Source organism: Crotalus tigris, unplaced genomic scaffold (genome assembly GCF_016545835.1).
Source record: "Crotalus tigris isolate CLP2741 ecotype Arizona unplaced genomic scaffold, ASM1654583v1 scf7180000023639.2272817, whole genome shotgun sequence".
Taxonomy (NCBI): domain Eukaryota; kingdom Metazoa; phylum Chordata; class Lepidosauria; order Squamata; family Viperidae; genus Crotalus; species Crotalus tigris.
Window position 1 is genome coordinate 940,750 of NW_024100096.1, and position 27,106 is coordinate 967,855.

General features: G+C 39.7%; 1 protein-coding gene across 3 annotated transcripts in view; it reads left to right on the top strand.

Moving 5' to 3' along the window:
* The first annotated feature begins 457 nt into the window (after positions 1 to 457).
* Positions 458 to 27,106, top strand: part of SPTLC3 (serine palmitoyltransferase long chain base subunit 3) — a 112,178-nt gene continuing 85,529 nt past the window's right edge. Inside the window, exons 1-2 of one of the 3 annotated variants that reach the window (XM_039320474.1) lie at positions 458 to 778; positions 1,473 to 1,650. In XM_039320474.1, coding sequence (XP_039176408.1) covers positions 1,540 to 1,650 — 111 coding nt within the window. In that variant the 5' untranslated portion in view covers positions 458 to 778; positions 1,473 to 1,539. Of the gene's footprint in view, positions 779 to 1,064; positions 1,651 to 26,393; positions 26,484 to 27,106 lie in introns of those variants that run through there. The other 2 variants (XM_039320475.1, XM_039320473.1) reach the window with 2 other exon arrangements.

Consider the following 27,106-nt stretch of genomic DNA (forward strand, 5'->3'; position numbering starts at 1 on the left):
CAATCACCCTGCCAGCTTTGTGTCTAGTAACTAGCTTGATGCCTTATTTTTGTTTACTTATCAATGTATAGAAACTGTCCATTTCCCTCACAGAGGGACCCTTAACCAATACCTAATACTTCACCATAACTAATACACCAAACCGGTTCTTTTACCATCGTAATTATATTAATACAAATAGTTGTATATTCCTGCATGTATAATTTCAAGGTTTAACAATCCTGAACTTTGAACATTATTCATGAGGCATACTTTCCCACAACACTGTATAATGAGGGAGAAACTGCACTCTGTAGAAATTAGGCTTTGGAATTCATTAGGTTAATGTGCTTAAACTAACCAAAATATTATAGAACCAGGACTACAACCTGCTTTTTAAAAAAAGTGGCTAGACTAACAAGCTCTGGACACATCAGTGCACACCAGCAGGAAGAAGCAGGCCTAACACCTGTTAAAGTTGTTATATTTGGATTTACAAACCAGCAGTGCCCCACACCTAACTTTTTTGCCTCCCGCTTTCCTGATTTTTGCTTTCTATCAAAATCCAGCTAATCCTATGATTTGCAGGGCCACCTAAAATCGGCCTAGGTTTTTAATTTTAAGAGGAGGAAACCAGCAGTGCCCCGCATCTAACTTTTTTGCCTCCCGCTTTCCTGATTTTTTGCTTTCTATCGAAATCTAACTAATCCTTATGACTTGCAGATCCACCTAAAATCGGCCTAAGTTCTTATTATTTAAGAGCAGGCACCCAGTGGAGTCTTTCCCGGAAAAATAATTGGTAGGTTTACTGTAGTTAACAATGAAATTTATTTATGTATTTATGTAATTATTCGTTTGTTTGTTAAAATTTATTTGCCGCCCATCTCGTTGTGGGGCTACTGTAGGCGATCGTCAGCACCAACGCTTCTCTTCCAGAAAAAATACCTTGAGATCGGTTGAGCATTCTCCTGACAATGAGGCTGAGGGGGGAGGGAGGGAGGGAGAGGAAAGTTAATTTAAAAGTAAGCAGTTTTTTTGTACTGATTGAGAGAGTGGAAAGGGAGGCTTCTCCCTGCAGACTCCTTGCCATACAAGTAGAGCAAGCCTTTAAAAAGGTTGAATGTAAAATATTTATAGGCACATGGAATACCCTGAACAAAGCTAGCTTGCGCATTTTAAGTTCCTTTAGCAAGCAACCTGCCTCGAAGCGTTCCCGCCTTCTTCTCCGCCCTCCTTTTTAGCAGCTTCGCTAATTCCTCTCCAGTTATACAGCTCGGTTGCGCTCAGCAACAGCATGGGCTATACGCTTTGCGATTTCAATAAATCCACGTTTTGCCGGTTTCACTCCCTGGGACTACGGAGGGAGTTTGCTTTTTAGTGGTTGAGATTATAAGAGGTGACAAAACCTCTTCGACCAGCCAGACGGACCAGTTGGATACTTTCGTATAGATCTTTCTGAAGGAATAGGGGTGTTTTGTTTTGTTTTTGCTCAGCTTTTGGAAGTTTGAAGTACCGAGGCATCATTCCTAAGGGACTAGAAACCTGGTGTGTTTAAAGCAAATGGCTCACCCGAAAGGTCTCTCCAATGGACATCTACACTGCCGTCAGAAAAAAAATAACGTCTTAAAACACGGGATCCACAAAAAAAACGGCGTGGTTAAGGAAACTAAGGTAAGCGCTACACTCCAGGATCGGCTCCCCAACTTGCCTGCCTGTGATTTTTTTTTTTTCGCCGTTATTTTAATGGAAACTTTTTAAATGTACGGTCTGTTCCTCTTTCCCGGCTTTAAAAGTTTTTCAGCCCGCGGGATGTAGTTGTCTAAACCAATCCAGGAAGAAGAACCCATTTCCCTTTTTCTCATTTATTGCGGATAATTTCGTGGCTATCTGTTTCATCTTTCATCGGAAAACCTGTATAATATTAATTGCTTCTTTTAAAAAAAAAACCTCAAACCTTTTCTCTTACGTGTTTTGGGCTCCGTTTTGCAAATTCACCATCAGTCGATGCAAGTGAGATGCTTTTGTAGGTTGTTTCACACACCAGCTCGCTTCTCTGCTCATCTCCGCTGGGAGTAAACTGATAGTATCTTCCTTATTTTGAGGTATTACTGGCGTTTGTCACTTTATCTTCCTCGATTTCAACTTTTCATTGGTAGTCACACCTCTCAGATGCTTCCTGACGGGTTTTTCAGGTGTCATCCTGCCAAACAGGTCTTGGTGTCATCCTGCCAAATGGTTGGAGAAGCAGGCTGTCTGTATTTGGGTGTTATTTTCTAATATAAGATGGGATTTTGAAAGGTTTATTTGGAGTGAGGAAAAAGGTGGAATGTGGTATCCTTGATCGCAGGTCAGTTAACTTATTAACTATTTTGATTATTCTAACCAAGTGTCATAGACCTTAAATTTGTGGTTTGATGCTCAGGGTTGGCGCACACCTTAATTCATAAATATGTAATACAAAACATGGCTTCCCCTCCTCTTGCTGCCCCAAATGATCTAAAGATGGAATCAGGTTTGAATGAATGCTAGGGATATGATGGCTGGTAAGCAGCTCTCTAGAAGTCCCCATAAAAATCTTTCTCCTTAAGATGATAGAGGTTGAACCAGAAACTTAGTGTGTGCTCCAGTGCTGAGCTGCAATCCTTTCCTTTGAGGTAAAAAGTTTTTCTTTTCTTATAAATCAGTAGCTGAAGAGGCTAGAAACGAAGCCGCTACCCAGGGGTTTTCTCAGCTGAGGTGGCATGGTCCTTTCTTAAGTTAGTTGCTTCTTCCAACTTTCCTGACATTGCTAAATATATCTGGTGACATAACAGTTGCTGCTGACTAAATTGCTCAGACTTGACCTTCATACAAGTATTTCCTATCTTGATGCTCTTATCACCAGAATTTACATATTTTGCTATGGTTTATTAAACAGATCCACCCAGGGCCTGACTCAAGGAGTTTCTATGGGTGGTAATTGCTTGGGGGTAAAAAAAGGGAGGGAATGATGCTGTACCTTAGAAAAAAGAACATATATTGCAAAATATAATACATAACATACTAAAGCGGTTATAGGAAGCAAAATATTTGATAAATTAATGTTTTACAAATACAGATACAAATAAAGTGGTTTAGAGTGAATTCCTAATGGACTGCAGTGCAAAATTCCAATTTATTGAGACTTCTTATACTATTCCTGAAGAAATGGGTATTTCCCTAGGTTACCTAAAAGAATCAAACTCTCTCCCAGAAAAATAATGGAATTTTCCATAAAAACAGTAATAGTTGGACTCAGTAGTGTCTGCTTGTATAATAATATTTTGTTTCCTTTATTAGAGTTAACAGTGATCACCTCAAACATTTGTTATAAAAAATAAATTTATTGAACACAATAGTATGTATGTCTATATTCAGTGTGCTATAAGTACATTGGTGATTTAAATATGCATTAATGGAAATGCATTAGATGCTCAGAAAGAAGTCTCTGAAATTTGCCTGTTGAAATCTTTATTAATATTTCAGATTTATATAAACTTATTTACCTACTAACTAACTAAAGTTTTCTTTAACAGCTGCTAAATTTTTTAAGTATTCAGTTCAGTTTATTTTATTTATTTTTTATTTATTAAATTTACATTTAATTTGTTTAATTACTGAATTATTTTGAAAGCATTATTCTCAGTATATGTTTGCTAGTTGCCTAATGAGGGGGAAGAATCCAGAAAGAATGAAAATTAAGGACTTCCTATAATAGTCAGATGTTTAGGTAATTACTTAACCTTATCATATAAGTCAGCATTAGATCTTTAGTTGGTTTTTGTAAGTTCCAGACTGTCACTGTACAAACAAACTTATATGGTTGAAATTTTTAATGCTATCTAACTATTATTAATGCTGATTTAAAAGAGCTACAGTTTGCTGAAAGTATAAGCTCTTGTTCTTTGGTCACAACTGACAAAGGTGTCTTGGAATTTCTTCGGTTACAGGTCATCCCCTCTCAATGCATGTTATATGTTACCCATACAAATTATGTATTTATCAAATTTACAAAGTAATACTGAATTTTGTCAAATCTTCACAGCAACTTATAGTAACATACCAAATAAAAATGTGTATAATAATAATAGAATGTTGTAGAGATGGGTCTGCCTAATTTCTAGAAGGAGTCTATTTCATAACATTAGTTCCATGATGGAAAACGCTGTTTTCTGACTTTAGATCTCCTCACTTAATGGATGTTAGGATACTATGAACCTCTTTTTCCAGGAGGATCACCTTAGCAGAACTGATAAGTGATCCTCAAATTACCTAAACACAAAACTGCAAAAGCTTTTGTAAGTCAAAACTAATACTTTGAATTGCACCTGGACACTGGTAGCCATTGCAGGACTCACAATATGATGTAATATTGATCATGGCAAGTAGCATACGTTAACAAGTGAGCTACTGTATTTTGGACTAATTATAGCTTGTAAATGGTCTTCAAAAGCAACCCTATGAAGAGCACGTTGCAATAATTTAATTGCATGGTCACAAGGACATGAATCAGCATAGCTGAATCAACCTGCAAAAGAGAGGGATGAAAATGGCTCACCTATAAGTCTTCCCTGCCACAGCATCCAGCCCATCCTCATGATGTTTTGGAAGTCTTTAAAAAATTGGCTGTTCTCCAAAGCTCCTAGGGTAAAGTGTTTGTGAAGCCCTGTTGGTAATGCTTTTTGGTTAGAGAAAGTGTGTTTTTATTGCTTTCCATTTATTATTTTAATGAAAATCATTATGGAATTATTATGTAATCAGGCATTCTCTAAATTTCATAAGTCCAGCAAATAAGTCTGCCTTTTGAGCCCTAGCTGTGAGTGATAGTACAGTTCATTCAACAGATGACAGAAACCAGAATGAGCAAACAGCACTTCCATCTTGCTAGGGTTCAACTTTAATCTGTTTCCTCCTATCCAAATCTCAGCAGCTTGCAGGCACTGGGATAAGACCTCAGCACTATCTCTAGTAGATCCAGGGTAGAAATATGAAGCTGAATATGTGGGATGACATCTCAAAATGGTGTCATATAGATATAAAAGAACAGAGTGTAAAGACTAGTCTGTATGAGTCCCCAGTCTTCTCCCAGTACCACTGATTATGAATCCACTTCAGAACACTGCACTGAATCCCCAGAAGATACCATGGTAAACAGTATCAAAATCTACAAATTTGTCACATAGGACAAGAGGGTCACACTTTCCCATATCAGAGTCTTCTAATAAAGGCCATCGACTGGAGCAATCAATGTTGTCTCCATCCCATTCCCAGTTCAATATCCTGACTGAAAAGGGACCATGTAATCAGCTTTCTCTCAAATTTTCTACAATTGAAACTAAACATGTTCACTCAAAAGTAGTTTGTCAACTGGTCTATACTTAACAATTACTGCTGAGTATGAGGAAGGTTTCTTAATGAAGATTGGTAGTATCATCCTCTCTCAAGGGGGAAATCCCAGTGGAAATCATGTTCTAATAGTAATGTAGTAAGATAAAGGAAGTTTCCAGACAAGACTGCCTTATTTTACCTAAGTGACTAAAATAGTCACTTAGTCCACCAATACTAAATCATGACTTGTTTTAAACCAAAGATGCTTTTTCACGAGGCAACTGGACTTTCTTGTTTTTCTTTGAAGACTTTTCGCTTCTCATCTAAGAAGCTTCTTCAGCTCTGACTGGATGGTGGGGAATGGAAAGATTTATACTCCTTGCAGACAGCTGATCATTTGCATTCTTTTAGCAAGTTGTTAATGCTACCTAGAGGCTTATCTATGTCTTCGGGGTCACAGAAGGTGTGGAGCCTTCTTGAAACTGTTGAAAAGACTGTGTTGTAGACTGGAGATAGATGATGTCATATCCCTCCCCCTCTGTTGAGAGAGGGCTGTTCAAGTTTGACATAGATGGCCTCTATGTTCTGTGGAGTACTGTTTGTCTTTAATCTATTAATATTCAGCCATCCTCCCCAGTTATCAATTTTTTTTCAAATTCAGCCTTTCTTCAATAGGGAATATTTAACTGCTTGAACAATTAATATCAATATGAGATCATCAGAAATCCCCAAACTGTAGATTAGACTGCGAAATTGAGAAAAAATGATGCATTTTTTTCTTTTGTGCAGGTATATACTTTGCCTGTCAGGGAAAAATTGTCATAATGGCACATAATGACTTTGCAGCTTTATACTGAACTCTGTAATTAATTCAGAACTCACAATTTGGTAAAACTCTTTCCCCCTTTGGCAAACATAAATCCCCATAATTTATCCCCTGTGCTGCATGCTTCAGCTGCCTCCCCAACACCCTGCACCCAATAGTACAAACTTTGCTACCTATCTCTTCATATATCATCTATCTTAGTATCCACTTTGTTCAGAAGTGCTCAGCAGGGCTATTATCGTGACTTTCTACCCATGTATCCTTATGCTTTTCAACTTGAGAAGCAAATATTCCATCAACTTCCCACTACAGTGCCTCCAGAAAATCAAACTCTTAATAATAGGAGATGGGATTACGGTTTCGTTTGATCACACAGCGCTCTTTACTTCCATAAACCTCAGAACTAGAGAAAGAAAAAAAAAAGCATTGCTGGCTGTGGAATTCTGGGAGTTGAAGTCCTCATGCCTTAAAATTGTCAAGTTTGGGAAACACTGAAATACACTAAGATCAAAGTACCCAGAATCATGGACCTCAGCAACCTCTGTCTCACAACCTACTTTCAGTTTGATGGATAAATATAGCAACAAATTAAATTAAAGGAGACACATAAAGCAACATCTTCAAAGGAATAAAATTCAGAAGAGAAAAAACAATAATGTACTGCCCTTTGCGAATATCCTCATCGGCAAATTAGAAACACAAGTCTATTGAAAACCATGCACACTACCCAAATACTCCACTGCCAAAGTAAGAACCCAACTTTCCACAAAAGGAGCTATATAAGAACATTACACAAATTTACTGCAACAACCCAGAGCATCCAAAAAAGGAAACAGGCTGCCTATACAATATCTTCCAACAAAGTGAATACCCATGGAACTTTATCAAAAAGTTGAACAAGAAAATAACCAAGCTCAGAGAGTGCCAGGGACTCCATAAAATAAAGTGGACGGTTAAGCTTTTGTTTTATGTGATTACCAGAGCGGAGAGGTTTTGGAGATAACAGACGATGTGGATGAAGGAGAGCAAGAAATGCCCTGCCAAAATCTATATACCACCAAAACTCTTTGTTATCGTGACCTTAGTTGGGCAAAATGGTGTGTCACAGAGCAACAATTTTTGAATTAAGGTATCTCAAATAGACAAATTTGTAGAATGTGCCCAAAATGTAGAACCTGTGATTCCCGAGGGAATAAAATTTGGGAGAATTATGGCTGTTGCTGGATCTTCATTTGGAACAATCCATGGCAGCAATCCATCCAGTCTCACAATCCCTCCCTCCCCCCCCCCAGAAGCACCCATGTATCTGGGAAGGAAGATTTTCAATGCTCTCTGCCAGATTCCCACAAGGAAGTCCAATGGGGAAGCTGGCAGGAAGTTGGAAGTCACTCCCACTCCCATTGCTTTTTTGCACATCTTTGGTCATTATTTCTCTGTTTAGGTAAAGAAATAACTCTAAAACAATGGCCTAATCAGGCATAGATTGTCCAGTACATTGTTAAAACTTAGAAGACTATCTATGTTCTACAGTACAGTACAAGTATAACAGTACAGTACTGGTCATACTGTATTATAAAACTGAATACCACAGAAGAACATCTGCCATTACTCAGATCAGCATGGGTTAGAAGGAGCATGAATACTTCTATGAAAGACAATACCAATTGAATTGCTTAATAGTAAAAGACATAGGGGAAAACAAGATGTCAGCATAGGTTCAGGTATCCTTTAGGAACACGTGCAAAATTTCCAAACCAAAACATTTCAGATCCAGCATCCCATTATAATACCTCCTATGGGTTATTCCACCTAACCAGTGGAATTGGTTATACTCACGATGCATAAGTTTGTTTTGGGTTGCAGTTTGGCCACTTGGTTTCTAAAAGGTTCACCGTCACTGGTTTAGGTGAATACATCTGAAAAGCAAGGGAAGGAGGGAACTGCCATGGAAGAGAAGTCTTAGTCTAAAATTTAAAGGTGGTTTAGATCTGAAAAGCTGCTTAATGTGTCTATTTCAAAGATGTAAAACATAAACGAAAATTGGGATTTTAAACTTACCCATCAGAATTGATTTACCAGTGAGTTGGCTGGTAAATCCTTTATATAATGAAATGGAAATTACTTTGCTGTCTTCATGACTTTGACTTGGGAAAGGACCCTCTGTTTTGACATAATAATATTCTTTCTTCTACTTGAAGAAATTAAGACAGGAGAATTCCAATCAACTTTGGTTTTCTGCCTGGCCTGCCAACAGTGGGTAAGGCCTTAATCCTTCTTATGAAGCCTTGCCCTATTTCTCACAGTGTTCTCCCACTCCTTGTCATTCACAGAAGAGAGAAAAAATTCTAAATGGATATTACAATTATTCTTTAAACTAGTTTTCATTTTAATAACTTGTTGAAGCAGGTAGGGGCATTTTGAAATTGGTTACTGCTGAGGAAGAGAAAACCGAAAGTTATACTGCAATTACAAAATTGTATTTCAATGAGGCTTTAAGATAAACTTAGTATGTGTTAAAAGAAGCTATTTTAGAGCCATATATTTGGAGGAAAGCATTGGAGAGAGCCCAAATGTGTGTGATGCGGTGAGTTTCTGTGGGAAATCTTCTGAGACAAATCTTTCTCTTTCCAACAATTGGACACTTTATGTTTGTCTTGTACATTTCTCTTAATATTTGCAGTTTTGAAAGTCTATGTGGTATGAATGATGTCTGTATGTTGGAAAGTGTGCTGTGGTCACATCTGCAGAAGAGTGAATTGTCTTCATCTCCTTTATGTTCTGGCCACACCTTTTGTTGGCATTGACGATTACTGTTTGGTTGCTTAGAGTCAGTTCAGAGCTTAGAGTGAAATAAATCCATCACCCTTGGCCAAGGTAATACAGACTATAATGAATCTTGCTGAAAAATGCTTACAGCACAAATAATTCAATTGTATAGGGTAAATGTGTGCCTTTTATGTTTTCTATTGGATGACTTTGGGACTTCCACATGAAATAGTAATATAATTCCTGCACATGAGCTGTCTCATCCCATGGTTAGTAAAGCAACAAATTACAAATGCTGATGTAATTGCACTGGCATTTATTTCCGTACCTAAGCACTACAGTTTTCTTTTTTCTTTTTAAATAAAATTTGTATTAATTTTCTAATTTTACATTTAGGTATTTAAAAAGCAACGTGGTAGCTGGGTTAATCAATAGTTCAGTAATGTACAAAATTTTTTAGTACAAATCTCAAACTACAACCTCAAATATTTGCTCTCTTTTTCTCTTAATATCTACTATCTCATGTTTAAGCTAATACAGTTCTTATTATATCAACTAAATAAAAACATTATTACATTTATCAATAATTTTTTAGTTTATACATATCTTAATTACTTTTACATTCAATCAATGTCCTGTTATTGGTTTTTCCCAATTTTTAGTTTTCCATCAATATTCAAATTTAACATTTGATATCTATAATTTCCAGGTTTTAGGTAACCAAAGTTTCCTTTATCTCAATTCATAACAGAATCTAATATTCAAAATACACATCTTATCTATTTGGGTATAATCTTGTTCTATTTCCTAAAAGTTATCTATTTCCCCATCTTACATCATCTAATTAATAATACAGTGTCCCCTTTATTAAATCAAAGCCCATTACATATATTGTCTGAATTAATCAGTAAATCAAACACATTCATATTTTTTTTCTTTTGGGTCTAATTTTTAAATATTAAACAAATAGCATCCTTATTTTGGACTAATTTCCAAATATTTTAAATTTAATGACCCTTATCTCAACTTTTCCCTTTGACCCTCTAATTAGTAATATGAAATCCCCTCTAATAAATCAAAACCCCAGTTTTCTTCAGCCTTATTCTGGCTTTCTTTCTTTGCCAACTAGCCTTCCATGTCAACACTTTTAAATCATCAAATAGATCTTCCTCTATTATTATATATATTGTTTTGAATAAGAGATACCATTTAGTTGCAAAGCTTATCAATGTATGAATTGAGGGGGGTTTGTTTTTTTTTTTATCTGCTTGCCACAGATCCTAATCTGATAGTCTTATTGTTCATTGAACTTGGGTTACTAAAATATATGGATCTGTGATATATTTTGGACACTATTTTCTCACAAGGGTAATACTTGTACAATAAAATGTGTCAATTGTGACAACCTGCTTCCACTAGCCTGGCTTTGGTTTTGGGGTTTTTGTTTGTTTGTTTGTTTTAGTGACAATTCTCCTTACTTTTTATAGCAAATGTAACATTGTCTTAGTTCCTTATATTTTCCTCTCCTGTATCATTTTGTATCATACCTGTTAAATTATATTCTTTGAGTTAATCTATTCTATGGCATATCATTTTTAAATGCTTCTATAAATTATACTACTGTTGAATCCTTATCCGAAATCCTTAACTGTATGCTATTTAATCAGACAGTCATTTGAAAGTAATTGCAAGTTACAAAGACATTGGCTACTCTAACTAACTGTTAGAGTAGCCAATGTGTGTTATGTGTGGTATGTGTGGTAATATCATGAGTTGGTGCCTGTCATGCAATGAAGTGGAGCAATCCAAATTTTAGATAATAAGAAAGAAAAATGCTCCATATAATCATAGGAGCATTGAAGAATCCATGTCTGTGTTTCCAAAGTACAAATAAAAGTAGCTTGACTCGTCTCCAGCAAGCTGTCTTTAAGTTAGTAAAGAGATTAAATGAGCTGCTAAGGAAGAATCTGATGCTGTCTGGTAATACTGAGCCCCAAAATGATTTCCTGTTGTGAATAATTAAGGAAAGCATCTCCTCTTAAAATAATGTTTGCCAGCAATGTCTGTTAGTCAGTTGCCTGGACACTATTAGGAGAATCTTCCCTAATGAACTTTTCAGGTTTTTTTAGAGGTTGGATGCACTGCAGAATTCATTTGGAGATGGTATGGAGAAGTACAATGGGAAAGAGAAAAGGCAGACCAAGGTTTGCTTGTATGATGTTGGGTGCAAACCAAGGTTTGCTTATATGATGTTGGGTGGAAGCTAAACTTTTTTAGATACTGTTGATGGGATTCCCATGTAGCTTTCTTTAGTAATTATTGGCTTCTTATATTGAAGAGTGTATTGTGTTGTGCCCAGTTGCATACATAGGAGGTATAAATCATAGTAGTTTTAGAAATATTTACCTACAAGATCTGTCAACCACATTTCACTGGATGATATCACTGATTTGTTCGTAATGTTATGTTTACTGTCAGCTGCAGCTACCGGTCATTCTTTCAGTTTGAAGAAGCTGAATTAGATAGTTTCTTGGGCTTTGTTGTAGCTCACATCACAGTATGAATGTATGTGGTTTCTTTGCTTTAGTTAATTAAAATGATGCAGGAGATCACTAGAATTCATAATTAGAATACTTGCCAACTTAACAACTTAAGGCCCTAGGTTCTTAGTTCATTTATTATGATAGACTTCTAGGAACCACGTTCATGTAATTATGTTCATAAAGCAAGACTGAAAAAATTAGAGACATTCCTAAACATAGTTGCAAGATTGCACTTATCATTAATTTATGATGAGTTGCTTTATGTATGAATAGGGTGCCTTAGAATTGTAGATTTTTGTTTTTTTTTTTCTCTGAAAATTTTGCATGCTTGACTTGTGACTATTTATCAAGGCTACATAAAATCCTTGTAGCCAGGATATTTCCAAAATAGGTAATTATTCGTTGAATAAAGGTGTAACATTTCTCAAAATTCTAAAGCAATGGGAGGCCATGAATCAATGGCATGATTCCCAGAGAAAATAAAAAAAATAGACATGTTTTTGCCTGTTACTCCAACACTTGAATTATGGCAACCATGTGTCTTACTTGCTAGCCTGCAGATATTGTAGTTAAATGTTAGTGAATAATAAGATCTCTCATATATGATTCATTTGTGGACGAGAAAGCCCACTAAATATATATACAGGTAATCCCCAAGTTACGATCGTTTACTTAATGCTTGTTCAAAGTTGCGTGATGAGCATCCCCTAGTGGTTGCGAGCAAGTCCCGAAGTTATGAATATTGCAGCACCATGGCAGTCATTCGCCCTTATGAGCGACCACATTGGTTCTGCAACATTCACCCTGGTTATTCCTCCCTCTCCACCCCCACCTTAGGTCTCCCTAGGCACCAGGCCTTCAATACTCGTCCTGTGAAGATCAAGATCCTTTGCTTTCTTGGCTGCTCCAGGCCTTCGGGGCGTTTGCAGAGAATAGATGCCTAAAGTAATGCAAGATCACGCGAGATCAGTGGGGCAATATCTCACACTACTGATCTTGCATGACCTCATGGTACTTTAGGCCTCTGTTCTCTGCAACAGAGAACCAAACCAAAGATGTGGGGGATGCTTCCTCATGCCTCCGAAGGCTGGATCAGGGCTCTGGAGGCCTTTTCCAGGCTGCTGCCGCCCAGATCTAAGGCCAGGGATCACTTCTGCCGCAGCCTGATCTGGACTCTGGAGGCATTTTCCAGGCTGCTGCTGTCTGGATCTAAGGCTGGGGGATGCTTCTGTGCCCCCCCAGCCCATTCCAGGCTTCAGAGGCATTTTCCAGGCCGCTGCCGCCCGGATCTAAGGCCAGGGGTCACTTCCGTGCTGTGCCGCAGCATGATCTGGACCCTGGAGGCTGGATCGGGGTTCTGGAGGCCTTTTCCAGGCTGCTGCTGCCCAGATCTAAGGCCAGGGATCACTTCTGCACCCTGCCGCAGCCTGATCTGGACTCTGGAGGCATTTTCCAGGCTGCTTCTGTCTGGATCTAAGGCTGGGGGATGCTTCTGTGCCCCCCCAGCCCATTCCAGGCTTCAGAGGCATTTTCCAGGCCGCTGCCGCCCGGATCTAAGGCCAGGGGTCACTTCCGTGCTGTGCCGCAGCATGATCTGGACCCTGGAGGCTGGATCGGGGTTCTGGAGGCCTTTTCCAGGCTGCTGCTGCCCAGATCTAAGGCCAGGGATCACTTCTCCACCCCGCCGCAGCCTGATCCGGACTCTGGAGGCATTTTCCAGGCTGCTGCACCCGGATCTAAGGCCGGGGAATGCTTCCGTGCCCCCCCTGTGGCCTGAACCGGGCTCCGGAGGCATTTTCCAGGTTGCTGCCATCTGGATCTAAGGCTGGGGGACTCTTCTGCACCCCCCCCCAGCCCATTCCAGGCTTCAGAGGCATTTTCCAGGCCACTGCTGCCCGGATCTAAGGCCAGGGGTCACTTCCGCATCCTGTCACAGCCCAATTTGGACTCCAGAGACATTTTCCAGGACGCTGCTGCTCAGATCTGAGGCTGGAGATCTGCACCCCCCGTGCCCCAAACCAGACTCTGAAGGAGTTTTCTAGGCTGCTGCTGCCCGGATGTAAGGCTGGGGATCGCTTCCACGCTCCGCTGCAGCCCAATCCAGATTCTGGAGGCGTTTTCCAGGTGTTGCTGCCCAGATCTAAGGCTGGGGAATGCTCCCCCCCCCCGTGGCCCATTCCAGGCTTCAGAGGCGTTTTCCAGGCTGCTGCTGCCCAGATCTAAGGCCAGGGGTCACTTCTGCGCCCTGCTACAGCCTAATCCAGACTCCGGAGATGTTTTCCAGGCCGCTGCTGCCCGGATCTGAGGCCAGGGAACGCTTCTGTGTTCCCCTATGGCCAGAACCAGGCTCTGGAGGTGTTTTCCAGGCCGCTGCTGCCCGGATCTAAAGCCAGGGGATGCTTCCGCACTCTGCTGTGCCCTGATCCGGGCTCAGAGGAATTTTCCAGGCCCAATTGGGCCGTGGGGGGCTGCGGAAACATTTGCTGGCCTCAGATCCAGGTGGCAGCAGCCTGGAAAAGGCCTCCAGAGCCCAGATCGGGCTGTGGCAAAGGCAGAAGCATCCCCTGGCCTTAGATCAGAGCAGCAGCAGAAACCGCAGCAGAGAAGGATCTTTTCCAGGTGAGTCTGGTGTGACAGGAAGGGAGGGGGAAGCATGTGGTATCTTAGTGGTTTGGGGAGGCCTTGGGGGTCTGTTCCATCACTAGGCCCTCCATGGTCTTCCCCACCCTGAGATACCTTATATTCGCTTAACGAGCCGTGTGCATTTTTACGAGCAAGGGAGTACTCTTGTTCGAGGTACGAGATTCACTCTACAAGTTTTCAAGTTATGAGTTGAATGGGCAGGCTCCATTATGTTTGAGGACTACCTGTACAACTGAGATCTCAGATGAAAAGCTAAATGGTACATATTTTCTCTTGGTTCTCAGAAGAAAACTGTGAATTGGGGAAAGAATGCTTATAATCTAGATGTAGAAAGTATACAGCAGGGGTGTCAAAACTGCCGGCCCGTGAGTTGGATGTGTCATGCCAAGAACACGCCCACCCCATTGCCAGCAATGGAAAAAAAGTCACGATACGTCGCGACACATCATATGACATTGCGAGTTTGACACCCCTGGGATACAGGATAGATGGAAAATCTATTACCGGGACAGTGATCAGATAAAAGCGGCTTAAGCATATGCCAAGAAAGAGATTTACAAAAATGCCTCAGACAGCATTCCTCCCAATTCACATGAAGAGGGAGAGGTAGAATTAAGTAATTCAGAATTGCAAATTCTGTTATTGTAGCTGTTTTTATAAAAGTAGCATTAGGCTCATAGGGTGTCTGTTCTTAGTCTGGTCTACCTTGTAGGGATAACACTTTATGAATTTCCTTTCTTTTTCCAGGCTTCCTATTCATTCAAATGCCATTCTAATGTTTCTATCTTCATGGCCTCTATTGATATACCATTTACCTTTTGATAACTAATTTTGTATCTACACTTTGTTCTTTCTGAAAGATTTCAATATTCACAATGAGACTGCCATGGTTTGACCAATTCAGGACTGTCAAAACACTGGATGAGATTGCTCCTATTAGCAATCTTACAAATTTTCTAGTCCTGGACAGCATGTTGGTTTACTGAGTACTATACTTGTATGGGTGTGACAATCAAGTTTATACCATTGCAATTAAAGCAGCAAAGCAGCAGTTCTGGCAGCCAGAGACATTTTGAACCAGAATGAACCGGGGAAAAAATTGCTGTGGGCACATCACATGAACTTTCACTGTTATTTATTGGTAAAAGTGCTTGTATCCACTGTGGGTTGGATGCCAGTTGGACAGATTCTATTATTAGTAATGAGATGTTATCTTGTGATTGATTTGAACATGCAGGATCTGGGGGAGTGGATAAGATCCTTTCGAGTTTGACCCTACTATCTTTTTGTTGGATCCATATCCTTTCTGGATTCATTTGGATGTCTAAATGCGGCATAGGTTGCTGGATCTAGGAGGTTCTCAATGCTTTATTGAAGGATGGGGTGATATCTTCTTCAATGAAAGAAGTGATTGTGCACTGTCTTTTGAAGAAGCCAGCTGTGCTTGACTTTTGCCATTTTCAATCTTCCTGTTTTAGATTAGTCTTTTGAGAAGATTGGTGGAAATATTAGATGATCCCAGAGGAAGCAGATAGTATGAATCCTCCCTCCCATCATGGGACAGAAGCAGTATTGGTCACTAGATGACCATTAAGATCCAGATGGAGAAGTATGCTCCTCTTGGTATGTCAGACCTTTCAGCAGCATCCTTCTTGATCACCTACAATTGGTGACACTCAATTACTGTATACATTGTCATTTCATGTCAAGCTAAGGATGCCACGGAGAGTTTGAATTGGTACTTGGAAACTGTGAGAATCTGGATCAGGTAAAATAAACAATTAATTCTAGTGAAACAGAGTTGCTATTAGATAAATATTGGACATTCTGGATGAAATTGTATTTCTCCGGGGAACATGGTTCATAACTTAAGGCTCCTCCTGGATTTGCAGTTCCTGCTTATAATGGCTGATAGCAGTTGTGACTTGTGTCAGTTATGGTTTTATCTGGACCAGGATGCTCTTATCTCATTAATTCATGCCTATTCAGCTTAACTGCTAAGTGCCCTGCATGGGAGCTGCCTTTGGAGGCAACCAGAAACTGCAGCCTATACAAAATGTAGTACTAAGGTTATTGGTTCCACCGATACAGAATTACAACTACACTAAAGTTATTCATTAATTGTCAGTGTGTCTAATTAAGAGTCCTAGTCATTACTTTTCATGTCCTGATGCACCACTGGCATATATCAGGTGACATCTTGCTTAAACTAAAACTGCTTATCTGGTCTACTGAAGGAGGGAGGGGGCCTACTGAATGTTTATAAGATTCCTACGGCAGGGCTTTTCAACCTTTTCACCCATTGTACCACTTTTAGGATATGACAACATCCGAGTACCACCAGTCGCCTAGCAAGATGTCAAAAACTTGACGACCAAAAAAAAAGGAAAAACGTGATAAAGTACAGATAGTCCTCGACTTACAACAGTTCACTTAGTGACTGTTCGAAGTTACAACGGCACTGAAAAAAGTGCCCCCCAAGCTACAGCTGAGCAAGACACCTGCCTGCCCGCCCGGCTGCACTCTTCCTCCTGTCCAAGGTTTTCATTGTTGTGAGCATTTCTGTTGAGGATTGGCAGCGGGGATGGAGTGGGGGAGGGTATTTGGTTTTTATTCCCCCTGTCTGCTGGGTGGTTGCAGCAGGTTTGGGTCACTTCACATGACCCTGGGACACTGGGACCGTCATAAATATGAATCAGTTGCCAAGCATCTGAATGTAAATCACAAGACCCTGGAGATGCTGCAACATTCCAGCTAATTGGCCCTTCTTCTGGGCTCAGCAGAAGCGCCAGGATCAGTGTTGCTTTCCAGCTGATTGGTGCTTCTTCAGGACTCAGCAGAAGCACCAGGATCAGCGCCAAGCTCCAGCTGGAGCCTGGTGCTGATCCTGGCACTTTCTGAGCCCTGACAGCCCCCCAAAAGCGCCGATTAGCTGGAAAGCATTACTGACAGCTTTGCAGCTCCAGCCATCTCTTGCTCAGACTTGTGCGGTGCTGCTATCGGTTCAGCTCATTCCCCTCCCCCACTACTACTTTTCTAGGATGGTCGTGTACCACCTGCAAGGTGCCAATGTACCACAAGTGGTACCCGTACCACTGGTTGAAAAGCCCTGCCCTAGGGCATAGACATTGCTTGTAATAGCTCCATCTCGTGAAATACTCTCCCCTGAGAATTATGTGCATCTCCCATCTTGCTACAAAGTCTATTAACTATGAGGGCCCATCTTGAGTTTTATCTCAACTTCTATCTTTGCCTTCTGTAGTTACTTTTTGTTTTTGATACTGTTAGGATTTAGATGATGATGATGATGGTGATGATGATGATGATGATGATGATGATGATTAATCATCGCATAGTCAGCCAGATGTTCAGATTGGATTTGGCATTTTTGTCTACCTATCAAGTCCTTACCAAGGACCTGGGATAGGCAGATGTGGATGTTTGATGGTATTACAGATGTCGTCGCAGGATGGAAGCAGTTCCTAGAAAGGCCGCCTTTTGCAATTGACTAATGGTGAATTTGTCAATGCCAATGATGTTCAAATGGTGTTTTGGGATTGCACCCAAGACGCCTATTAGTATTGGTCAGACATGTCAAACACAAGGCCCGGGGGCCGGATGCGGCCCATGAAGTGGTTTCATGTGGCCCGTGAAGCCATCCTGGAAACAGTGAGGGAACGGTCCCCACGGCCCTGGCCCAGGCCGGCTGGGAGCCAATGTACAATTTTGTGGTGGCCATCTATGCTGAAACACATTCAGTCTTAGTTCCACAAGGCTGTCTGGAAATAGTGAGGAACCAGCTCCTGCTGCGTCGGCCCCACCCCCTGGGTGCATGCTGGGGAGGTGTCACCCTTTGTGAGGAATGAAGAAATGCACCATCACCTAGAAGTGGCCAGCAAATGGCCCTCGCCTACTTCACATATCCGGCTTGATGGGTTCTGGGGGAGGAGTTTTGGCAGGCAGCGGGGCGGTCTCCTCACAGCACCAAGAGGCTGAGCCGAATGGTGCAAATCCAAAAAGAAACGCGAGGCCGCCCAGCTCCCAGCCTACCCGGTTTCAATGTGGCGCGAATCTGATGAGAAGTACAATCTGCCTAGCCCCCAGCCCACCCAGTAGGCTGCACCCACCCTGGCCACACCCACCCGGCCCCCTGAGGACAACTGCAATGCTGATGTGTCCCTCAATGAAATTGAGTTTGATACCCCTGCTATTGGTACTACCCTTGCTTGCCTTTGCCACAGTCTTTCTATTTCTATTTGTAGGTCTTTGTATTTTGTTACCTTCTCCAGTTCTTTCTCGTCTATTCTGCTGTCTCCAGGCACTGCCACAACCAGACTTTTTTGTCTTTCTTATCGACAATTGTTAAGTCTGGGGTGTTATGTTGCAGGTGCTTGTCTGTTTGAATTCTGAAGTCCCAGAGCAGTTTAACTTTATCATTGTCTACGACTTTCTCTATTTTATGATCCCACCAGTTCTTGTTTACAGGCAAATGATATTTCTTGCAGATCTTCCAATGCACCATTGTTGCTACTTTGTCATGCTGCTGCTTGTAATTAGTCTGTGCGATCTTCTTGCAGCAGCTTACCAAGTGGTCCACTGTTTCTTCAGCTTCTTTGCACAGGCGGTAGTTACTGTCTGTTGCTGTCTTCTCAATTTTGACTTTGTATGCACTTGTCCTTAAGACTTGGTCTCGTGTAGCCAGAATTAGTCCCTCGGTCTCTTTCTTCAACTTTCCTGCTCTTAGCTATTGCCAGGTCTTGTTATTATCTGCTTTCCCAGCTATTTTTTTCCCCATGTAGTGTTCCCATGCCTCTATTCTGTTCTTCATTTGGTCTTTTTTGTAGGCCAGTTTGGTCTCTCCAGTAGTCAGTAAGCTTTCCTGATATACTAATTTCAGTGCATCTTCATCATTGTCCTTCAGATATTCTTCCAAAGCGAATTTTTCTTCTTCAACCATCTGATGTATTTGCAGCATTCCACGTCCACCTATTTGCCTTGGTAGATAGAGTCTGTCAATGTCACTGCGTGGATGAAGGGCATGATTCATTGTCATTATTTTTCTGGTCTTCCTATCCATTGCTTTTAGTTCTGCTTGAGTCCATTCCACTATTCCAGCTGTGTATCTAATGACTGGAATTGCCTATTACTACTACTACTACTACTACTACTACTACTACTATTATTATTATTATTATTATTATTATTATTATTATTATTATTATTTTCTTTTGCTTAATGTATGCTCCCCTTTGGGATTGGGGCAGGTTATAAATACTACAAATGTCAGGCACAAACAACCAGGCTCACAAGTGGAGCATTCAAGCTATCTATTTTTTTGTGTTCTTCCTGTAATACAGGAATCTCCCCAGTCTGACAGCTCTTCCTTGGGAACAATTAGATAAGGCTCCAAGTAATTCAGGCAGGGGTGGTTCTGTCTTTTTACACTTGCACACTGACTCTAAACTAGCTCCCTGCTTGAGCTCTCCTTCCTGCCAGTTTGGGTGCTTCTCAACATTTGTTATGGTCAGACAACTTCCTATTGAAATTTAGATTTCTAGTAACTATCCAATTTTGCAGGAGTGGATTCAGATGGATTCCAGAAGGTCCTATGGATTATTTTAGGTAGTATGCCAGGCAGTCTCCTCAGAAGTGGAATATGAAAATGAATCAGATGGTTAACACTATAATTCAATCAATTATTGAATTATTGACTTCAATATCTGGGAAGATCTTGGAAAAGATAATCAAGCAACAAATCTGCAAAAACCTAAAAACAAAGAAAGTTATAACCAGTATTCAACATGAGTTTATCAAAAACAGATCATGCCAAACAAATCTTATATCATTCTTCAACAAAGTGACTAAATTAGTGGATCATCGAAATGCTGTGGACATAGTACACTTAGATTTCAGTAAAGCATTTGATAAAGTAGATCACAACCTACTTCTTGGCAAGCTATAAAAATGTGGGATACACAGCACCACCATCAGATGGATTTGTAACTGGCTGACAAATAGCATTCAACATGTAATCCCCAATGGAGCCATATCCACATGGAGGGAAGTAAGCAGTGGACTACTCCAAGGTTCTGTTTTGGGCTCAGTACTCTTGAGTATCTTCATAAACGATCTAGTCGAGGAATAGAAGTTGAACTCATCAAGCTATTCTCCAAAGCACCTGAAGGCAAGACAAGAAGCAATGGATGGAAACTAACCAAAGAGAAAAGCAACCTAGAACTAAGGAGAAACTTCCTGACAGTTAGAACAATTAATCAGTGGAACAACCTGCCTCCAGAAGCGGTGAATGCTCCAACACTGGAATTTTTTAAGAAGAGACTGGACAGCCATTTGTCTGAAATGGTATAGGGTTACCTGCCTGAGCAGGGGGTTGGACTAGATGACTTCCAAGGTCCCTTCCAACATTACTATTGTTGTTGTTAAATTTACATTAAGCTGCCAGGAATAGCCAACACCCCAGAAAACAAGCTCAAGATCCAAAAAGATCTTGACAGACTTGAATACTGGGCCCCAACTAACAAAATGAAATTCAACATAGAGAAAAGTAAGGTTTTACACTTAGGCAAGAAAAACCAACTGTATAGGTACAGACTAGGTGAAACTTGGCTTAATACCAGTAACTGTGAGAGGGATCTTGGAGTCCTAGTGGACAATCACTTAAATATGAATTAACCATGTGCAGCAGCAGCAGCCAAAAAAGCCAATGCTATCCTAGGCTGCATTAATAGAGGGATAGAATGAAGATCACATGAAGTTCTAGTACCACTTTACAAAGCCTTTGTAAGACCACACTTGGAATACTGCATCCAGTTTTGGTCACCACATTATAAAAAAGATATTAAGAGTCTGGAAAGCGTACAGACAAGAACAACAAGAATGATTAGGGGGCTAGAGGCTAAAACATACAAAGAATGGTTATGGGAATTGGGTATGTCTACTCTAATGAAAAGAAGGAGTGGGGGAGATATGATAGCAGTTTTCCAATATTTGATGGGCTCCTACAAACATGAGGGGGTCAAACTATTTTCCAAAGCATCAAAAGGGAAGACAAGAAATAATGGAAACTAACCAAGTAGAGAAGCAATCTAGAATTAAGTAGGAATTTTCTGAAATTTCTAAGGAGAAAAGTCTTAACGGTTACACCAATCAACCAGTGGAATAGCTTGCCTTCAGAAGCCTCACTGGAGTCTTTCAAAAAGAGACTGGATAGCCACTTGTCTGAAATGGTATAGGGCATGGGTAGGCAACCTTGGTTCTTCTATGACTCGTGGACTTCAACTCCCAGAATTCCTGAGACGGCATGGCTCAGCTTGGAAATCTCTCCCTTTCCCCTCAGCATGACTGGCTCAGGAATTCTGGGAGTTGAAGTCCACGAGTCATAAAAGAGCCAAGGTTGCCTACCCCTGGTATAAGGTCTTCTGCTTGAGCAGGGGGTTGCCTAGAAGACCTCAAAGGTCCCTTCCAACTCTATTATTCTATGTTCTAATATCTTCTCCCACTGTACAGAGCTGGTTCACCGTTTAGTTTACATCTCTTTTGATGACAGTGAAACAGATTGAGAGTTGGCTAGTGGAAGAAAACTCCTCTCAAATTTGATTTCATTCGTGCTGTTTACTATTTGCCTAAAATCACTTAGTGAGATAGTTTGGAAATTTAAAATGAAGCATCATCAAATGTATGCTGACAAAACTACAAATCCAGGTGAGTCAGTAAAAATGTGAATGGACTAGCAGCCAAGAAAGTGAAACCTAATCCAGACAAAATAGAGGTGGTACCAATGGATTATTTGGAACATTTATCTGTACTCAAGTCAGTTTGAAAAGGTTGTGCCCTTTCTCCCTGACCCCAAAATTGCATTTTTAAGTTGGTTGTGCTTTTAGGTTCATTTGCTAGGGCACAAGTATCTTCTTTGGCATGTAGTACCTTCTAGAAGCCTAGTTGTTGCATGAGTATGAATTTGTTTGGACAGAGAGTTTATTGGTTATGTCTTGTCTACATTACTGCAATGCATTGCGCATAGAAGATAGCTTGGAAACTTGAACTAATGCAAAAGGTTTTTTTAAAATCTTTTAATGTAATTTATTTATTGCCTCATTCCTCATTGACTGTAGACAATTACTACTGCAAAATATTGCAGCAAGAGTTAACTGAATGAAACTGGGCATTATGTAAACATATTACACATTTTAGATTCACACATTTTATTGGCTCTCAGTTCATTTCTGATCATAGTTTGAGATTTTTATATAAACTTTATTGTCATTGTATGTGTATACACAGTGTACACATACAACGAAATTTACGTGACACCCAAAGACCAGGCCCCACACACATAATCCCCAAACACACTCCCACCCACCCCTAAACCACCCAAAACATCCACCCAACAGAGCAAGTAATACTGTCCAACAGTTCACTGATGGTGGCCCTTTAGTTCATTATTGAGTGCAATTATAGCTCTGGGATAAAAACTATTCAGAAAACATGTGGTCCGAGATTTAATTTTTCTGTATCTTCTGCCAGAAGGCAACCGTCCCAAAAGATTGTAAGCAGGATGGGAAGAGTCTCTGAGAATGTTATGCAACTTCCTCAAACAGCGAGATTCGAAGATGTTGTCCAGGGCCGGTAGCTGGAGTCTTATAATATTCTGGGCAGTTTTAATAATTCTCTGTAGAGCTTTTTTGTCCACTACAGAGCTGCTCCCATACCATGCAAGAATACCGTATGTCAGGACACTCTCAATGGTGCTGTGATAGTAAGACAAAAGTAGATGCTGAGATAGATTTATCTTCCTGAGCATTCTCAGGAAGTACAGCCTCTTCTGTGCCTTCTTCACAAGCATGTTAGCATTCATAGTCCATGAGAGGTCCTCTGAGATATAAGTGCCCAGAAATTTAAACTACCCACCCTCTCCACCTCCTCACCATTTATGTACAGTGGTAGATGTACATCTCTCTTCCTCCTGAAGTCAATTATAAGTTCTTTAGTTTTTGTGGTGTTAAGTGTGAGATTATTTTCATTACACCACAATGTCAGCCCTTGTACCCCCTTCCTGTAAGCAGACTCATTGTTCTTATTAATGAGCCCCACCATTGTTGTGTCATCTGCAAATTTAATAATTGTGTTGGTGTTATACAGTGGGGTGCAGTCATGCGTATACAAGGAATAAAGGAAAGGGCTTAGCACACAACCCTGGGGGGCTCCTGTGCTTAATATCAGAGTAGAGGAATGGTGAGATCCCATCCTTACTGACTGTGGCCTACCTGTCAGAAAGTCCCTTATCCACAAACAAATCCTCTGATTTATATTTGATATTCATCTATAATAGGTTTCATAGCTTGGGAACAGAGTTTCTGGAGGAATACCTCTCTCCATATGTGTTTATTTGTACTCTTAAAATTGCCTTTGGTAATCTTCCCCTAGCTGCCCTTCTCTGTTCAGGGGGATCTTTGGGCATTTTTTTCCCAGACCTTTATAACTCACTCACTGATAATACTTGATTTGCTTATGACTTTCTGATCATTATTTATGTCAATTACACATCCAGTTGTACAGCAATGTCGAAAGGGTTTATACCTGTGTATTTTGCAACTTATTACTACACATGGCATTGCAACATTACCAGCTCTGCTACTTTTCAGATAGTATTGGGGACCAGGTGTGTCTCCTCTCCTCGCATGGCTGTTTTATTCATGTAGCTTCCAGACTTAGTTACTAAAAACACACTATGGGGAAATTGTTTGGAAGCCACAGTACAGGTACCAATTTACGGGACTAGGAAGTAAGAATGTACTTGCCTGGCTAACTAGTTGTAAAGCTTGTTCTCACTACATTGCTCCCAGCAAACAGAAACACAAGACAACTACTCAGTCCTGGTCATGGGTCCATCTGGACTGCAATATGCTTCTCTGAAAATCTTATTTAACATATTTTTACATATACTGCAGTTATGGAAAAGGGAATAAAGTCACCGACATTGCACACATAGTTTTGCAAGTCCAGCAATAATATGAATTCTGTCAAAAAATGCTGCAGCTTTCATAATAACTATCTTCTTTCCTACCTGGAATCTCTACAGTCCAGGCAGCACATTTGATACTGATGGTCTCATGTTTTGAGAGGGAGTTACAGTATTTACTTAAAGGCATTTTTATTTCATTTCTAAGCCAAAAATAGCTTCTGGAGGGTTGTTTTTTTTTTTTACAGCCAATAAAAAGACATTCCTAACTAATCTAACATGAAAGAAAAACAGAAAAAAGAGATAGGAAGGAGAGGCATAAGTTCCCGTAAGTTAAATAGAAGTTCTTAACATGAAACTATTTAGGAAAAAAAAATCTGAAAGAACTGATCTTATAGCAAAGTTAGTGAGATAAGACACTTTTGACATTCAATGGCTAAAAAAGCTTGACCAAGTTCCTATTTACCTGTTTTTAATTCCCCCATTACTTATTCCTTTATATGTGGTGGTTATTAACTGTTATTTTTCTTATGAAATATATATGGATAGCATAGTTTTAATTAAATAAATATAAACAATTGAAATTTACGATTGGTGTTAATATATTTTTTTCATGTATACAGTAAGGCTAAGCAGAAAACTACTGCAAAAATGATGGCTACTTGCCCTCTTCTTTCTAAATAGTGGTTTTAGAATTATATTATCTATTTAATATAAAACATATAGTAAAAATATTAGTAAAATAAATTTGTTTTTAGTATTTAATCTTTTCAGTCTCTATGTTTCTTATTGCCAAAATGCAAAGAAAAATCAATTTGAATAATGATATTTTTACCATTTATGCTTCCCCCAAACCTCCATATCAAGTTTTAGTTTTCTTACTGTGTCTTCTTATTTGTCTAATTATAAAAACTCTGCTAAACTCCTCATAGAGATCTCTGTCAATCTCCAAGATATATTCATCCTCCCTCTCTCTCTCTCTCTCTCTCTCTCTCTCTCTCTCTCTCTCTCTCTCTCTCTCTCTCTCTCTTTGTGTGTGTGTGTGTGTGTGTGTGTGTGTGTGTATTAATACTTTTCTCCCTATAGCCCAACTTTTATCCAGAAATCGTCATCTTTTCAGTACTGGTTCAGCAAAAAATCCATTAAGACCTACCAGAAATATCAAACAAAAAGTTCACGCCTGATCCACGCCTGATAGTCCAACTTTATATTCCTTTTTTTTTTTTTGCCCTTCACCATTTTGAAGATTAGATAGATATCTAATATCCATAAGATGGTTATTTGAACATTTCTGAATGTGATTAAAAAGTAAGATTGGCTGGCTTAGTGTCCTTATTAAAGGCTCTGCCACCAGTTGGAATAGACCTGTGGGAGTCACCTCTGCTTATTCTCAGAGGCATCTTCAATCAGTCATGACTCACAACCGAAGCCAAGACATTCTGTTGTTGAGATGTATTTGTTTATTTCAAATTATATGGCTGCATATCTTATCATTGTGACTCTGGGCAATTAATACCAGTTACAAATATAGCATATCAACAAACATAATAAATACATAATTGGCAGCCAAGATAAAACCACAAGCAATCTTTAACATAACCAACATAATTGATTAGCTCTGCCAGACATTCCAACCCACAAGCCTGGTGACATAACCAAGACTTCAAGGCCTTGAAAAAAGCCAACAGATTTATTTGGGGGCTAATCTGATATGGGGGAGAGAGGTGATGTTCCAAATAGATTTTTTGGAAAGATTTTTTTTTTCTGGGTCCTTCCAGATGAAACTCTTTAATGAACAGAACAGGCTATACTACTTGCCAGATCTGGGATGATTTTGTTTCTTGAATAGAATTGTAAGGAGAGAGTTCATTAGAAACATTGGGGTGGAGTGATGTGTTCATTAAATCTGAATTGATGTAGCTTATGTAACTTTTAAATAATTGCATTTATGTAAATTTTATGTAAATAATGGAGGCAACCCATAATGGTAATGGCACTGGCTAACCCTTTCAATGGGGAAGCATTCTGGTGCTCCTGACATGACTGTAGTAGTATATGTAAATTATTGAAATCTTCATATATTGATTTGCTAAATGGCCAATTTTACGCTATTTGTGAGTGAAGTCCAAATTTATATTTTATCCATTGAGTTTGAAACTCACTAAGGAGGAGTTGTAAGTGAACATCCTATGGTTTAGCTAAGTATTGTACAATAATCTAGACCACTGCTCTTAGTGGAACATAGGTTTAGACTGCCAGAATATCTATCAAAGTTGCAGGTGTATAAACCAAAGCCACAATTTTATGTTTCTAGGAAAGTATCCTCGTGACCAGAGGATTTGTTGTGGAGACATTGTAAGAGAAGAGCCATGTTAGTCTGTGATGGCAAAAAATCAGGAGTCTGGTAAGTTTATGCCTTCTAATAACATTTATTACTTGGAAAAGGTGCTACCAGACTCCTCCTGAGAGCGGAGTGAAGACCTTTGTATTTCCCTTATCTTGACATTAATAATTTCTGGTGATGAAACCCAGCTTCAGAAAGGGGGGAAGGAGTTGCATTGGAAAGTTACTCTGGACCTGTTTGGACAAGCAAAGAGGGTCCAAATGACAGGGATTCCTGTTTCTCAATCATACCTCCAAATTTGTTGTCAGTTACTATGTAATTTACAGCACTGACCCTTGTTATAAATTATTACTTCCCATGGTTTAGTAAGGGAGGATTCAGTCAAATAGGAAAATGGATTTAAATTATGGAAGAAGAAGAAAAATACTGGAGGCTCTAATTTTATCTGCTTCTGTAATGAGTAGTAACAATGGCTCTACTATTGATTCTTATATTATACCGATAAGGATAAGATGAAGTTCACTGCAGTATTTAGAATATGATTTAAAACTTTTAAGTGCAAATTTGCCATATCTCAATACTATAACTCCAAACTAATATTCTAATGTATAATGGCATATACTAGCTGCTTATTTAAAGAGTTATCTGAAGGATAGTTTTTTCCACCATGTCTTTTTATTATC